The sequence below is a fragment of the Moschus berezovskii genome, chromosome 21 (genome assembly GCF_049115385.1).
Source record: "Moschus berezovskii isolate FMDL1 chromosome 21, NW_MosBer_1.0, whole genome shotgun sequence".
Lineage (NCBI taxonomy): Eukaryota > Metazoa > Chordata > Mammalia > Artiodactyla > Moschidae > Moschus > Moschus berezovskii.
Window position 1 is genome coordinate 45,389,158 of NC_142480.1, and position 17,360 is coordinate 45,406,517.

Here is a 17,360-nt window from a genome sequence, read left to right on the forward strand (position 1 = left end):
TTAGACCTTTATTCTGTGCCTTATTGAAGCCAGCTGGAAGCCAAGCTCAAGATACCTATTTCTACAGTCGTTTTTCACATAACAAAATGATTCCAAAACTTTGTACTCGTTTTTTGATCATCAAAATCAGGCGGTAGTAGTTGCATCTTTTTTTTTTTTTTTTGATGCCACCATCTATTGTTTATTGTTTTAACTTTTATGTTAAATTAGAGGATAATTACAATATTGTGATGGTTTCTTCCATCCATCAGCATGAACTGGCCATAGGTATACACATGTCCCCTCCCTCTTGAACCTCTGTCCCACCTCCCTCCCCATCCCACCCCTCTAGGTTATCACAAAGCCCTGGCTGGCTTTGGGTTCCCTATGTCAAACAGCAAATTCCCACTGGTTATCTGCTTTACATATGGTAATGTATATGTTTCAGTGTTACTCTCTCAAATCTTTTTTATTTTAGTTTTAAAACATGTTTTATTTTATACTGAAATATAGCCAATGTTGTGATAGTTTCAAGTAGACTGCAAAGGGATTCCACCATACGTATACATGTATCTGTTCTCCCCCAAACTCCCATCCCATCCAGGCTGCATATTTCAATTCATTGCACTAGTGATCATTATTTTCCATTACTTCTCATGGAAATCAGTATCTAGGAATCAGCATTTTGTGTTTAGTGTTAGTGTGAGTCTCTTAGTTGTTTCTGACTCTTTGCAACTCCATGGACTGTAATCCTCCAGGCTCCTCTGTCCATGGGATTCTCCAGGCAAGAATACTGGGGTGGGTTGCCATTCCCTTCTCCAGAGGATCTTCCCAACCCAGGGACTGAACCCGAGTCTTCTACACTGCAGGCAGATTCTTTACCATCTGGGCCACCAGGGAAGCCCAATTTTGTGTTCGGAAAATGTTAAAAATGGCCCTCCGGAGCATATCTAGGAGCTGTCAGGGACCCATAAATAATCACACACCACTTGCTTGGTGGTGTTTGGCAGATGCAGAAAAGCAGCCTTGAGACTTCCACCCCACTAGGGACTTTTATTCTAGAGGGACAGCCTGCACTGAGACCTTCTTTGGGCACCTCTTGAGAAGCTGCCCAGAAGACCTAACTCATGGGGCCTTGAGGAGTGATCTGAGTGCAGCCGGGGACCAGCTTGGAAGTCATCTGAACTTTGGGGAGATCCCCCTTTTTCTTTTTCAGGCCTAGTGATTCTCCTGGTGTGGTCCCAGGACGAGCAACAGCATCATCATCTCATGTTAGAAATGCAGATTCCTGGGCCATATCCCAGAGCTTCCCAGGGGAGAGTCCTTGGTGCCCGTGTAGACATTTAGAATTCACACTGAAACCAAGGGCTGTGGAGGGGAACTCAGGGAGGTTGAATGAAAAATGAAAGCATCCGTTAAGGAACTCCCAGAGCATTCCGCTACCCCATGCCCAGCACCTTGCTCAGTGCCTTACTCCCACTATCCTCCTTTTTCTCTTCCATATCAGGGAAATTGGTGTCTCTTCTGCTCCCTCAGGCCAGTCCTCCACTGGGCCCCAGAGCCCTTCATCCTCACCTCCTCAGGGCCTTTGCCACATGCTTCATCCTCTCTCCAGAACCTCCTGTCTTCTCCTTTCTCTCTGTTGACTTCTTCTGGTTAATGTTTAAACACATCAGCACAGCAGCCCTTGACTCCCAGCCTCACATCTCGGCCCCTGCAGTCCACTCTCCACATCGCAGCCAGAGCGGTCTTCCTAAGGGACAAGCCCCTCAGCAGCTGCCTACTGGGAGTAAAGATCAAGCACCTTAGTCCCTAATTCCCAGTCCCTCCTTCTCTCTATTGATTGACTGGTTGGGATTGATAGCTCCTTCCCACTTGAACTCTTTGCCCAGCCTTGCTGAATTATGTACAGTCCCAGTGGCACTGGGCTCTCTCTATTCTTTGTCGTTCTCCTTTTCCCCCATTCTCCCGGCTAAGCCATCTCACCTCACGGGTCTCAGCTCAGATATTCTGTCCTGTGGGAAGCTCTTGTTCTCTGCTGGACTTAATCAGGTGCTCCTTGTGCTGTGAGTGTCATGGCTTCTCTGTTTCTGTTGTTTGGGACAAAGTGCTTTGGAGTAAGGAGTCAGATTTTGTTCACTTTTGTAGTCACGATGACTAGCACAGCCTTTGTGCTCACAGATTATTATTGAACAGTTGATCTAGAGAAGAGGTATTATGAGCTGTGGGGACCCCAAGGTATCTTTCCCAAATGCAGAACCTTTAAACCAAACACCTCCTTTGTGGAAGTACATAATATGCTGTTTCTTCTTATGCTGTTGTCCTTGAAGAAAGATAGGAACTTCACTGGACGACATTGTTCTTCCACTTGACGTGGTTCAGTAGGGTGGCTGGATATGAATGTGGATCCTAAATAGAAAGTGGGATAAATGTTCAAAATACACATAGCCTTAAATGTTTTTCCCTATGCAAAAGATAATTTTTAAGTGGTACCTCTTGTTACTCAGCTCTGGTTTGATGGAGAAACTGTATACATTTAAACCTAAATACTATAGATGATCAAGACTTGTGTCCAATATTCAGTAGGCTTTTCATAGTCTCAACTATGCTTTATGTATCTTGGACCTCCTGAGTGGAAAGTCCATTCATTTAACGTATGCCTGACATATCTATAAAAGGTCTTGTTGGATTCAAAGAGCTTTTACAGACATTTCATCACCCATAAGTAGCCAGGTTAAGCCTGGTTGTCCCCATTTATAACCATAGTTGTGGAGGTATGGAGGGGTTTAGAGACTTGCCCAGAGTCACAGAACATGTAAGAGAGATGGTTCTGACTTTTTGTCTCATATTTTTTTCACCTAACCATTGTGGAAGTTAGAACCAGTGCTTCCCACTAAAAAGAATAGTCAAGCTACCCACATGCTTCTGTGGGAGAATCTGTTTTGACTTACACTTTCAATATCAAATATCTGTTTTCCAGGGGTTATAATCATAAACTCCTTTGACCTGTATAGTGATCCCTTCTATAGTATTTCTGACATGAGATCCCTCGGCTTTAACACAGACTGTAATGGAGAACTTACTACCACAGAAGGCACTGTGTTTCACAAATGGACACGTCTAATATTAGTAATTGTTTTACTTCGTTAAAGAGATCATACTTTCGGTCCTCTGTGTGTAATACATTCATCAATAGCGTTTATTCAACTTATTTTGTAATTATTTGGGAAATTTATGGAAAATCCCTAAGTATTCAAGAGGATACTAGAAACTTGTGTTTTATAGTCTAGTTCTTAGTGAGGAGTTGCCAAAAGAAACATACATTTTTGGGAGTATAGTTAATTTGGTTGGAAATTACCTGGAAATTAATGGAGCTCGACTGAAGGGTTCTATAGAGAACCTTGGAAAATTAAAAACTGATACTGCATCTTTATGTTCCATACAGACATTCATCTTCCATCCATCCATCCATCCGTCTACCAATTCAATCATTCCACAAATATTCCTTGTTGACCAGCAGTGAAAGGAGCTGCTAATAGTTGCTGAGTTCATGCAAAAGAAGTATAAGGTGGGGGCCTGCCCCCCTAGAATTTATGCTGAGAAAAAGCAGTGATTATTTTCATAGAAATGCCAGCAATTTGTTTGTGTTGTGTTTGAGTGTAACAGTTCTTTGAAGGACTGACTCCTTTGTCTCTTAGCACCACCTGAAAAAGCTGGAAGGCCGCCGCCTGGATTACGATTATAAAAAGAAGCGAGTAGGTAAGATACCAGATGAAGAAGTCAGACAAGCAGTAGAAAAATTTGAAGAGTCAAAGGAGTTGGCTGAAAGAAGCATGTTTAATTTTTTAGAAAATGATGTAAGTATTTACACCAAACAGGAGACTTTAATGTGAATGAAAACGTTGACTGTATGACGAGGGTCAGCATGTTGAGGAACTCGGGAACCTTAGTTGTTACAAATTTTTGGAATTTTCCATAACCATTTGCTCCTGCCTCAGAAATAGCTTCAGACATCCAGCAAGTCCTGACTCAAATCTCAGATCTGGAGAGGGTCCTGTTTATCCTGGGATTACCTCAGAGATGTGCTCAGGTCGGCCCTGGGGAGGCGGGATTGTCTTGGGTGAAGTGCGCGGTGGACCTGCCCTTGTGATATTTGAGGCTATACTATTGGTGGTTTTGCAGGTGAATGGAAAGCCCAAGAATATGGTAATTTGCAGTCTTGCTGAAACTGAAATGTGCTCTGTGAGGCAGGTGTTTGAGGAGGAGCAGCTTTCTTGGCTCATGGGAAGCCTCACTCATCATCCAACCCTCCGATGCCTTTGCTTGTCACAGTGAACCTTCAGGATATAAAAGCATGGCCAGCTGTACCCTTGTAGTACCTGTGAACTTGGGGATTGTGAAGGTCTTGACACAGATCCCTCAGAAATGCTAACATTCTCGTCCCATGATTCTTGCCATCGGCTCTTATTTTATTTGTACAAATAAAGTTAGATTTTGTGTGCATGTTCAGTTGCTCAGTCGTTTCCAGCTCTTTGCCACCCCATGGACTGTAGCCCACCAGGCTCCTCCGTCCATGGGATTTCCCAGGCAAGAATACTGGAGTGGGTGGCCATTCCCTTCTCCAGGTGATCTTCCTGACCCCGAGATGGAACCCGCGTCTCCTGTGTCTCCTGCATTGCAGGCACCTGGGAAGCCCAGGTGGAAATGAAACTAAACAGGATGGTAACCCCCAAGTGGATACCATGAAGGTTGAAAGCCACTCTTCTTTGCCTTGGCAGTGAGAGGTCATTTGGCATTTTTCAAGAACGCTTGGCCACCTACCTCCCTCTGGAGTTCCTGCCCTAAGCCTGGCCTTGGTGAGGCCATGAGCCACCTCAGCCCAGCATTATTTTGGACCTATTTGTTGAACTTTCCAACCTGTTGGAACAAGTCAGAGGATTTATATGTCTGCAAAACTATGTTCTACTTACAATAATTTATTAAAAGGTACATTGAGGTCTTGTATCTTTTGAGTCAAGTCAAGTGTCCTGAGCACCTTTTATCTGCCATGGTGATGTCAGGGAAGATTATGTTCAATGTTGACAAAACATTAATCCTGGAGGAAACAATTTGAAATTCCCATGTCCATTAGACCCCAGTGCCGAAAAGCACATTCTATTATGTTTCTCCTTTTAAATATTTTATCAGTTTTTTTTCTTTTTTACACTTTATGAAAAATGAGAAGCGGTATAACAGTTTTCCCTTGTTTGATTTCCCTTAAAAATACAAATTTCCTTGAAATTATCCCCAAACCATAGGCCGTTTGGTTCAGTTTTGTCTTGGGTTGCCATATTGATTCAAAAATGAAGTATTTAGAGAGTGTTTTGAGAGGCATCAGATGCGTGTATCCCTTATTGAGCTGCGTAAAGATTGCCCCTCCAGCCCTGTGCCCTTTAGAGATGGATTTAGACTCTAAGGCAAACATGCTGTCTAACCCGTGTGCTTTGTTGTGACCTTCGTTCATGATCTGTGGTAAGCTATTGTAAAGTACTCCATTAGAGAGGCCTGAATCAGTTTATCTACCCTTGGTGGTTGACCCAAGAGACCTCAGTTTTCCTTCTAGTATCAGTCAAAATCAGAAATAATCCCTTCCTTATAAAAGCTCAGTCATTTGTCCATTTGTTGACAGGGACAGTACTCTGCTTGTCTCAAATGAGTTAACCCCTTCCCATGCTACCCTGCAAAAAGGCTAGTTTGTAACTCAGGCCTCACAAAGGCATGAATTTCAGGGTTCCCCCTAAAGTTTCCTTTAGCAGGTAAAGGTGGGGTGGTTTCATCCAGCTCTGAGGAGCATGGTCTGCTCCCTCATTTTAGGACCTGGGTGCACATCTCCATGGAAGTTGACCATTGAGATGGGAAGAGATTGAAATAAGGAAAGGGTGAAGGCCTTTGCAGGCTTCCTTGGTGCTAGATTCCTTCTCTTTCTCTTTCCACCTTTCCTTGTGCTGTTTTTAGCCACAGTGGTCCTTACCCATCTGTGCTGTGGTTGCTGATTCTCGAGATAATGACAGTGCTAAGGAGACTGATGGTGGTGGTGATGATGACAGTGATGAGAGCTACCATTTACGAAGTGACTCATGAGAGGGAGGCTGTTCTTAACTTTGCCCCTCCCAGGTTTACAGTCGAGAAGACGCACAAGTTATTGTGGAAGCTCCGGAAGACTGCCTTCATCCTCTTCTTATGGCAACCGCAGTTAGACCCAGAAAGGGACAGCCTTGTCTTTTTCCACGACAGGGTCTGGCCACATCCAGGTGGTCTGGCAGTCTTGTTGAGGAGGAAAGGTCTGGAAAATGTTCTCCAGTTCCCCTTGATTCTCTGGCCAATGGGCCATTTGTAGGGGTTTCCAGGTGAGCTTGCTTGTCTGTCTTCTCCATCTACCTTCTCCCCACTGAGACACAGGGGTCAGGCATACAAGGACGACAAACCAGTCCCCTGCCTGGAGGACAGGACAGTCTGGAAAATCATGTGGGCAGCTTGGGCCTGTGCCCATGTGGGGCTCCAGCTGCCTCCCCCAGGCCGGGTCTACACTGTAGAGCCACCCTCGGGTAGTGGGGGCGCCAAGCAGAAAAGTTGCTTCACAAACCCACTCTCTTCAAGAAAATAGACCTCCCGGCCCAAGACCCTCTTGCCTTTCCAGTGCAGGATTCATTCGCCCTGATCTCATCATCAAACAGACCTCCTCCTCCTCCTCCTCTGGTGTGGAAAGAAGGAAGGGGTGGTGAGAAGGACCTGAGTGTTTCACATCAACATTCCTAAGAGAAAGTGGCATCTGTTTTCCTGCCTATTTGGGGCAGAGTTGGGAATGCGAGAATCGGAGAAGAGTCCCCTTTGACCCCCACTGTTGTCCCTGGGGGACTTGTCAGTAAGAGTGGGACTGGAGACCTTGAGCATTACTTCACCTCTGGCTGGGGCCTGAGTAGCTTCCTTATTCTACACGCAGGTACAAGCAGGAGGTGTTTGGGGCCCTGAGATTTCCCAGGAGCCCAGAGGGGCAGGTCTAGGATGGTTCCTTCGCTGGGTCAGGCTGGGACTGCCAGTGCCCTCAGAGGCACCCAGAGCAGCGCCCCCTAGGAGAGGGGCCCTTGTACCCCTGGCAGTGAGCTCTGAGGTGGGGGCACAGGGTATTCAGAAGTTGGTTCCCAGTCTCCACTGCCATTTTTTTTCTATTATTTTTATGTATTTGGCTGTGCCGGGTCTTAGTTATGATGCTCAGAATGTTTAGTGGAGGCATGTGAACTCTTAGTTGTGGCACGTGGGATCTAGTTCCCTGACCAGGGATAGAACCCAGGCCCCCTGCATTGCGAGTGGGGAGTGTTAGTCAGTGGACCACCAGGGAAGTCCCTCCACTGCCATTTTCTTGGGAATGCTGAATCACCCCAAGACCTGTTAACATGCTTCTCTCCTGTCTTTGCAGAGAGATTTATTCCTCATGACTTGACATAATGGAATGTAGGTCTTTGACTTTGGCAAGAGCCAGAAATACCACACAGAAGATGCCATTTCCCCAGCTCCATGAAGGCAGGCATCTGCAGTATTCTCTATGCTCTCTTGATACAAACGCCCAGCCTGGGAACCCTCCCTCTGTCCATGGGCTCCCAGGACAATGTACTGACTAGATTCCAGATTCCTGGTTGCTTTTCATTGATCTAGAGTGGAGTTTCCCAAAATTTATTCCACAGGATGTAGTTTCTGTTTTGTCAATAATGTCTCCATGGTCAAATAAGTTTGGGAAACCCTGTGTTAACCAAAACTAAACAGGTTTTCTTTATCAAAAGGCTTTTCAGACTCATTATATGAATATATGAAAAATTAATCTCTAAGAGAGTCCTAAGAGAGAATATACAAGGCAGTTTCTCAAACTTATTTGATCATAGAACTCTTTCACACCACTATTATTACTATTGAATGAATGAGTGTGTGCTCAGTCGTGTCCAACTTTTTGCGACCCTTTGGACTATAGCCTGCCAGGCTCCTCTATCCATGGGATTTTTCAAGCAAGAATACTGAAGTGGGTTGCCATTTCCTCCTCCAGGGGATCTTCCTGACCCAGGAATCGAACCTGAGTCACTTGAGTCTCCTGTGTCTCCTATATGGCAGGCGGTTTCTTTATGTGCTAAGCTATCAGGCAATTTATAGCTATTATTTTATTGACATATCAAGGGACTTGTGATATATGGAAGAAGACATCTAGAAAGTATTGCACTAGTAGAAAGAAAGCACATCCAACAAAGAGTGAAAGACCTGTTATATGGTTTTGGTTTTGCTTCTGCTTAGTCACATGCCCCTAGAAAGTGACTTTTGGGACTTCCTTGGTGGTCCAATGGTTAATACTTTACCTTCCAATGAAGATGGTGCGGGTTCAAGCCCTGGTCAGGGAACTAGGATCCTACATGCCTTGTGGCTTCAAAAAAAAAAAAAAAATCATAAAACAGAAGCAATATTTTAACAAATTCAATAAAAATTTTAAACATGGTTCACATTAAAAAGAAATACACTCTCTTAAAAAAAAAAAGTTGGGCTTCTCTGGTGGCTCAGTGGTAAAGAATCCACCTTCAATGCAGGAGACATGGGTTCAACGCCTGATCCGTGAAGATCTCACATGTCGTGAAGCAACTGAGCCCATGCTCCACAAGAAGAGAAACCACCAAAATGAGAAGGCTACGCACTGCAGCTAGAGAGTAGCCCTTACTTGCCACAACTAGAGAAGAGCCTGTGCAGCAGTGAAGACCCAGCACCGCCAAAAGTAAATAAATAAAATTGTTTTTTAAATATGTATGTATATATATATATATAAATTAACCTTACTAAAAACAGAGGAGTGTGGTGCAGTTGTTAACCAGCCACAGCTCTTGCACTGTAAGGAATCTGAAGCAGATTCTGCTGTGATCCTGTTAGACCATGGTGCTGGACTTATTTAAAAGTGTGTGTAAAAGCCAAAGAGGTGAAACTTAAATCCTTAGAATTTTGCAGGGGCCAGGCTGTCTTTGTTTTGTTTATTTTGTTTTTGGAAATTTCAGGCTTAGGCTTGTTGCTTTTCCAGCCACAGAGTGTGGTTATGTAAATGTGATATGATGGGATTTCATTGTGCAGACGCGGATCACAGAATGACCCAAGCGGAAGTCCATGTAGACCTTACGTGAACAGTGAGCCTGTGTTTAAAATGACATGTGTGGGCAAGGAGAATTAAAGTGTAGACAGATAAAGCACATTCAATAATAGAAAATGAAAATAGCTTGGGCCTTTGAAGGCAAAGGAGCTCATGATTGGTTTTGCAGGGTGAATGTGTAGGAGGGACTAAGAACTCAGACTTTCCCCTAAGTTACTTAGAAATGAAGTAAGGAGATGAGGTATACACTTTGGGGAAGTTTAGGAAAGAGAGATTGATTTTGGTTTGTGCTTTGTCTGGTTTTAGAGTTCATGGCATTCACTCTTGGAACCCCTTCCCTCCGCATCACCTTCACCCAGTGGTCCCTCCTCTGAGGCTTGTGGAAATCAGGTCCATTCATCCCTCCTTTCTGTTGCAGCCCCCCAGGCATATAGGGAAGCGGGGGGCAGAGCTCTGATACCCCACTGGAGATGTCACTTCCTCAAATTTTGCATCCCCAGGTCTTTGGGGCTCTCTATATAACATAACTTTTTTATTTCATTTTTTTTTTCATCCACTGTAATTTGGTCTCAAATTTCATGAATGTCTTGGTTCATAGGAAAGAGAGATGCCAGAGTCTTCCTAGTTCATTCCTTTGGGTTGTTTATTTCAGGGAAATTATTTTGTGCTGATGGCAATAAACACATATAGGGGGCTGGCATATCTTTGCCCTGGGGCACGACCTGCTCCCTGGCTTCTTTTCTTGTCTGAAAACAGCTTGTGTGCTGCTCAGTTGCTTATCATGTCTGACTCTTTGCGACCCCGTGGAATGTAGCCCACCAGACTCCTCTGTCCATGGGGATTCTCCAGGCAAGAATAGTGGAGTGGGTTGCCATTTCCTCCTCCAGAGGATCTTCTTGACCCAGGGATGGAACCTGCATCTCCTGTGTTTCCTGCATTGACAGGAGGATTCTTTACCACTGCGCCACCTGGGAAGCCTGAAAACAGCTTAATTTACTTACTTTCTTGATGTGACTTAGCTCGAAAGTACCCGTAAAGACACTTCACTAAGGAAGCACATTCATTTACTAAATGTTGGCTTGAGTTGTCATTGGAAAAGTTTTATCTCTCCTTTTTCGGATCCATGAGCTTTATAGCATACACATCTCCTGAGAATATCATCTAATTGGAAAAACAGACTTTTTTTTATTGAGTTAAAGCAGCTTCATAATCAAAAGTAGATTTGAACATGTTTCTCCAGCATGTCTAGCTCTCTACCATGACCTGTGTGATTATTACTTTGTGATGAAATGAAACGAAATCGACCAAAGCCAAGGCAGACAGGGTTGGTGGTGGTGGTGGGCTGGGGGTCTTCCCTGAAAAGCTGGGTCTGGGTCACCAGTCTCTCCCCTATCTGAACATGACCCAGGCGCCGCTGGCCTCCACGGAGTCATTTTCCACTTGTGCCGCAGGTAGAACAAGTCAGCCAGCTGGCCGTGTTTGTCGAGGCCGCTTTAGATTATCACAGACAGTCCACAGAGATTCTGCAGGAGCTGCAGAGCAAGCTACAGATGAGGTAAGTGCCTCCCCATTGACTACAGATGAGGGCTGCAGAGTTGAAGTCAGTAGAAATCATTTCCCTCTCTCCAGTTCCCCCTTCCCACTGCCCCTTTCTGTTTTGAATTTTCTTCCACTGGCTCTCATGTTTGGGTGTGGATTGTGCTGAGATAATAACCGTATGACTCTGTCCAATAGGACAGAACCTGGAAAGGAGGTTTGGCAGCTTTTCTCCTTTCTCGTTTCACTCAAGTCCCTTATTCCATGACCTGTGTTTAGGGCAACCCAGGTTGCACACTTGCCTTGGAGTTCAGCCCTTTCAGAGTGGTCCTGTCTTCGTTGCTGACATGATGACAGTTTAGCTGAAGGTGGGATGGCATAGGGCCACTCCCCAACATCTAGGGATGTGGGGAGGAGTGAGATGGTCTTCAGACAGTGTGTATTATTAATAGCTTCAGGTGTATAGCACAGTGAATGAGTTATACATATACATACATCCCTGGGTTGGGAAGATCCCCTGGAGAAGGGAATGGCTACCCACTCCAGTATTCTTGCCTGGAGAATCCCATGGACAGAGGAGCCTGGCGGGCTACAGTCCACGGGGTTGCAAAGAGTTGGGTACAACTGAGCTACTAACACTTTCAGTCGTTTTTTAGATTAGTTTCTTGTATAGGCCATTACAGAGTATTGAGTAGAGCTCCCTGTGCTATACAGCAGGTTCTCGTGTGTGTGCTCAGTCGCTCAGTCATAGCTGATTCTTTGTGACCCCATGGAGTGCAGCCTGACAGGCCCCTCTGTCCATGGGATTTTCTCAGCAAGAATACTGGAGTTGGTTGCCATTTCCTACTCCAAGGGATCTTCCTGACCTAGGGGTCAAACTGCATCTCCTGCATTGGCAGGTGGATTCTTTACCACTGAGCCACTGGGGAAGCCCACCAGATAGTATGTAATTATCTCGAACAAGATGTATTTTTACTTCCCCAGCACAAATATCAGGGCATGTTTATAATATTGATTCTGATACTGAAAGAGCCAAAAATGCCCCTGAGTGGTCAAAGAAAGATTGCTGTGTTCCTTATGACTTTACTGATGAGCGTATTGGCTACTTTTCTGAAAATCAGTGATATAGGTGTCATGCTTGGTAACCCTATTAATTGAAATACTGGGTTGAAATACTACCCTATTTTTTGACCAAATTTGAGAACAGATAATTGTTTTACATGGGGTTATCATAATGAATAAATTTGGAGGGATTTTGGCAAATCAGTGCAGTAATTATAAAAGGAAGACAAAAGGTGTGTCCAGTCTCTGAATCATCCACTTTCGAAGGCAGGTAGTTCATCTCCTACTAACACGTGTGTCTTTTCATAATTCTATCTTTATAAGAGGAAAAAGAGAAGGAAGTAAACATTGTTGAGTGCCCAGTTCATCCCTGGTACTTGCTAGATGCCTCAGAGACTTTATGAGAGAAAATACTTTACAAATACAGACATACCTTGGAGATCCTGAGAATTTGGTTCCAGACTACCACAATAAAGTGAATATTGCAGTAAAGTGAGTCACATGAATATTTTGGCTTTCCAATGCATATAAAAGTTATGTTTATGCTAAACTGTAGTCTTTTAAATGTGAAATATCATTATGTCTAAGAAAAAAAAAAAAACCCACTATGTATTGGGTTGGCCAAAACCTTTGTTTTGGGGTTTCTCTGTAATACCTTATGGAAAAAACCCAAATGAATGTTTTGGCTAACCCAATATATATTCTAATTTTAAAATATTTATCGTTAAAAATGCTAACCATCACCTGAGCCTTCAGCAAGTCCTAATCTTTTTGCTGGTGAAGCATCTTGCCTTAATGTTGATGGCTGTTCAATAACCAGGGTGCTTGTTGCTGAAGGTTGGGGTGGCTGTGACAATTTCATGAAGTAAGACAATGAAGCTTGCAGCATCAGTTGACTCTGCCTTTTACAAACGAGTTCTCTGTAGCAGGCAGTGCTGTTGGATAGCATTTTACCCGCAGTAGAACCTCTTTCATAATTGAAGTCGACCCTCTCAAACTCTGTTGCTGCTTTATCAACTAAGTTATGTCATATTTTAAATCTCTGTTGCCATTCCATCAATCTTCACAGCATCTTCACCAGGAATAGATTCCATCTCAAGAAGCCACTTTCTTTTCTCATCATTAGGAAGAATCTCCTCATCCATTCAAGTTTTATTAGAGGATTGCAGCAATTCAGTCACCTCTTCAGGCTCCACTTCTAGTTCTCTTACTCATTCCACCACATCTGCAGTAACTTCCTTCACTGAAGTCTTGAACCCCACAAAGTCATCCATAAGCTACATCCAGACCCCTACAACTCTCCCCATAGCAGCAATGAGGCTGTTTGGCTTTCTTATCATTTGTGTGTTCATTGGAGAAGCACTTTTCATTTCCTTCAAGAATTTTTCCTTTGCATCCACAACTTGGCTGTGTGGTACAAGAAGCCTAGGTTTTGACTTCTCCTGGCTTTTAATGTGCCTTCCTTACTAAGCTTAATCATTTCTAGCTTTTGATTTAAAGTGAGTGATATGAGACTTTCACTTGAAGACTTAGAGGCCATTATAGGGTTATGAATTGGCCTAATTTCAATATTGTTGTGTCTCAGGGAATAGGGAGGCCCGAAGAGAAGGAGAGAGATGGGGGAACAGCTGGAGGTGGTAGGTAGAACAGTCAGAACACACATTTATCAATGAAGCTTGCCAGCTCACATGCCACTGTTTCTGGAGCCCATATTAATTACAACAGTAAACATCAAAGATCTCTATTCACAGATCACCACAACAGATAGGATAACTAAAAAAAGTTTGAAATATTGGGGGAATTATCAAATGGGATACAGAGATGCAAAGTGAGAAAATGCTCTTGGAAAAATGGCATCTAGAGACTTGCTGTACAAAGAGTTGCCACAAACCTTCAGTTGTTTTTTCTTTTTTTAAAAAAAGCAGATATCTGCAAAGTGCAATAAAATGAGGTATGTCTGCATATAGCCAAAAAACTGCATTTGGGATATCAAAGCCTTCACTTTGGGCTACTCAAAGGTCAATGTGTAAAAATCACCCTCTTCATGACCATCACCTTAGGACCTAAATGTGTAGGTCCACAAGGCAGAGCAAATGTAGGTTTGGAGGCTTTGAATTTTTCATCATATGTCGGACTGATCTTAAAATGTGTATCACAGGATATCGGCTGCATCGAACGTCCCTAAGCGGGAATACAAGCCACGGCCCATAAAAAGGAGTCCCAGCGAGCTCAATGGGGTGTCCACCGCCTCCTCGGCAAAGACAGCAGGTGAGCTGACCGTTCTGTGGGTACCGCATGCCCTTCTGCAAGGCTCTGCTGAAGTGCTTGCTCACTGCTCATTGCTGTGTTCTGTGTGGCTACATCGAGATCCTGAATTTCTCTCTTAGGTTATTTGGTGAATTCCCTTTCCCCCTTAGTAATGCACCCTTTCCTGCTTCCTTGTATTGAGTACTTACATCAAGGATGAATTCCGCCACATTCAGTTAAGCTCATTTGCTCAGTCATGTCCGACTCCATGAACTGCAGCACGCCAGGCCTTCCTGTCCATCACTAACTCCCGGAGTTTACCCAAACCTATGTCCATTGAATCGGTGATGCCATCCAACCATCTCATCCTCTGTTGACCCCCTCTCCTCCTGCCCTCAATCTTTCCAAGCATCAGGGTCTTTTCAAATGACTTAGCTCTTCACATCAGGTGGCCAAAGTATTGGAGTTTCAGCTTCAACATCAGTCCTTCCAGTGATACCCAGGACTGATCTCCTTTAGGATGAATTGGTTGGATCTCCTTGCAGTCCAAGGGACTCTCAAGAGTCTTCTCCAACACAGCACTTTATAAGCATCAATTCTTTGCTCAGCTTTCTTTACAGTCCAACTCTCACATCCATACATGATTACTGGAAAAACCATAGCCTTGACTAGACGGACTTTTGTTGGCAAAGTAATGTCTCCGCTTTTTAATATGCTGTCTAGGCTGGTCATAACTTTCCTTCCAAGGAGTAAGCATCTTTTAATTTCATGACTGCAATCACTATCTGCAGTGATTTTGGAGTCCAGAAAAATAAAGTCAGCCACTGTTTCCCCATCTATTTCCCATGAAGTGATGGGACCAGATGCCATGATCTTAGTTTTCTGAATGTTGAAAAGTTTAACTTTCTGAAAAGTTTAAGCCAACTTTTTCACTCTCCTCTTTCACTTTCATCAGAGGCTCTTTCACTTTCTGCCATAAGGGTAGTGTCATCTGCATATGTGAGGTTATTGATATTTCTCCCAGCAATCTTGATGCCAGCTTGTGCTTCTTCCAGCCCAGCAATTCTCATGATGTACTCTGCATATAAGTTAAATAAGCAGGGTGACAATATACAGCCTTGACGTACTCCTTTTCCTATTTGGAACCAGTCTGTTGTTCCATGTCCAGTTCTAACTGTTACTTCCTGACCTGCATACAGGTTTCTCAAGAGGCAGGTCAGGTGGTCTGGTATTCCCATTTCTTTCAGAATTTTCCACAATTTATTGTGATCCACACAGTCAAAGGCTTTGGCATAGTCAATAAAGCAGAAGTACATGTTTTTCTGGAACTCTCTTGCTTTTTCAATGATCCAGCAGATGTTGGCAATTTGATCTCTGGTTCCTCTGCCTTTTCTAAAACCAGCTTGAACATCTGGAAGTTCATGGTTCACATATTGCTGAAGCCTGGCTTGGAGAATTTTGAGCATGACTTTACTAGCGTGTGAGATGAGTGCAATTGTGGGGTAGTTTGAGCATTCTTTGGCATTGCCTTTCTTTGGGATTGGAATGAAAACTGACCTTTTCCAGTCCTGTGGCCACTGCTGAGTTTTCCAAATTTGCTGACATATCGAGTGCAGCACTTTCACAGCGTCATCTTTTAGGGTTTGAAATAGCTCAGCTGGAATTCCATCATCTCCACTAGCTTTGTTTGTAGTGATGCTTCCTAAGTCCCGCTTGACTTCACATTCCAGGATGTCTGGCCCTAGGTGAGTGATCACACATTTGTGATTATCTGGGTCATGAAGATCTTTTTTGTACAGTTCTCCTGTGTATTCTTGCCACCTCTTCTTAATATCTTCTGCTTCTGTTAGGTCCATGCCATTTCTATCCCTATTGAGTCCATCTTTGCATGAAATGTTCCCTTGGTATCTCTAATGTTCTTGAAGAGATCTCTAGTCTTTCCCATTCTGTTGTTTTCCTCTATTGCTTTGCATTGATCTCTGAGGAAGGCTTTCTTTTCTCTCCTTGCTATTCTTTTAAACTCTGCATTCAAATGGGTTTATCTTTCCTTTTCTCCTTTGATTTTCACGTCTCTTCTGTTCACAGCTATTTGTAAGGCCTTCTCAGATAGCCATTTGCTTTTTTACATTTCTTTTTCTTGGGGATGGTCTTGATCCCTGTCTCTTGTACAACGTCATGAACATCTGTCCATAGTTCATCAGGCACTCTATCAGATCTATACCTACCGCCTTCTCGTGTGTCAGACCTTGGCCATAGAAACATCATGCTGCATTATCCTCTATATTTAAATTTTAAACTCTTGTAAAATATTTTCCTAATTAAATAAAATTTAATCAGCGTTGGCTGAGCACCTGCTGTGTAGTAGGCACCGTCATAAGTGTTGCATCATTATTTTTTAATTAGACAAATGGCACAAATATATGCCTGAGAAAATGGTTGAACTGAGAAAAATAGCATTCAAGGGGTGCAAGTCATACTTTAGTTTCTTGTGATCACCCACTCTACCCCAGGCCTCTTCCTAGATGTTGCCAGTGTTAAAAATTTGGTATAAACACTGTCATATCTATTTATGTGCATAGATATACTGTATATTTACTGTTTTAGACCCTTCACTGTTTTTCAAATACAAGATCTTGTACTAGAGGTATTGTGCTACGCTTAGCTTTTGTAAATGTACCACTGTTTCTTGGAGTTATTCCCACATCATGCATATGGATCTATCCCACTGTTTTGTTTTTTTTTTTTTTAATTTTGTTGCGGAATAGTCGATTTAAAATGTGTTAGTTTCAGGTGTACAGCAAAGTGAATCAGTTATACATATGCATGTATTCACTTTTTTAAGATTCTTTTCCCATATAAGTCATTACAGATTGTTGAGTAGAGTTCCCTGTGCTATACAATAGGTCCTTATTAGTTATCTGTTTTATATATAGTAGTGTGTATATGCGGAGAAGGCAGTGGCAAGCCACTCCAGTACTCTTGCCTAGAAAATCCTATGGACGGAGGAGCCTGGTAGGCTGTAGTCCGTGGGGTCGCTAAGGGTCGGACACGACTGAGCAACTTCACTTTCACTTTTTACTTTCACACATTGGAGAAGGAAATGGCAATCCACTCCAGGGTTCTTGCCTGGAGAATCCCAGGGATGGGGGAGCCTGGTGGGCTGCCGTCTATGGGGTCACACAGAGTCGGACACGACTGAAGTGACTTAGCAGCAGCAGCAGTGTGTATATGTCAATGCCAATCTCCCAGTTGAGCCCTCCTCCCCCTTCCTCCCTGGTAACCACAAGTTTGTTTTCTATATCTGTGATTCTATTTCTATTTTGTAAATAAGTTCATTTCTACCATATTTCTAGAATCCACATATAAGTGATATTATATATATCACTTATGT

The 17,360-nt window shown here is 43.4% G+C and overlaps 1 protein-coding gene across 3 annotated transcripts in view; it reads left to right on the forward strand.

Annotated features, from left to right (window-relative positions):
* SH3GL3 (SH3 domain containing GRB2 like 3, endophilin A3) overlaps positions 1-17,360 on the forward strand; it is a 109,352-nt gene that overhangs the window by 69,159 nt on the left and 22,833 nt on the right. For all 3 annotated transcript variants that reach the window (XM_055417551.2, XM_088829789.1, XM_088829790.1), the window contains 3 exons: positions 3,678-3,836; positions 10,576-10,679; positions 13,881-13,990. In XM_055417551.2, coding sequence (XP_055273526.1) covers positions 3,678-3,836; positions 10,576-10,679; positions 13,881-13,990 — 373 coding nt within the window. The remainder of the gene's footprint in view (positions 1-3,677; positions 3,837-10,575; positions 10,680-13,880; positions 13,991-17,360) is intronic.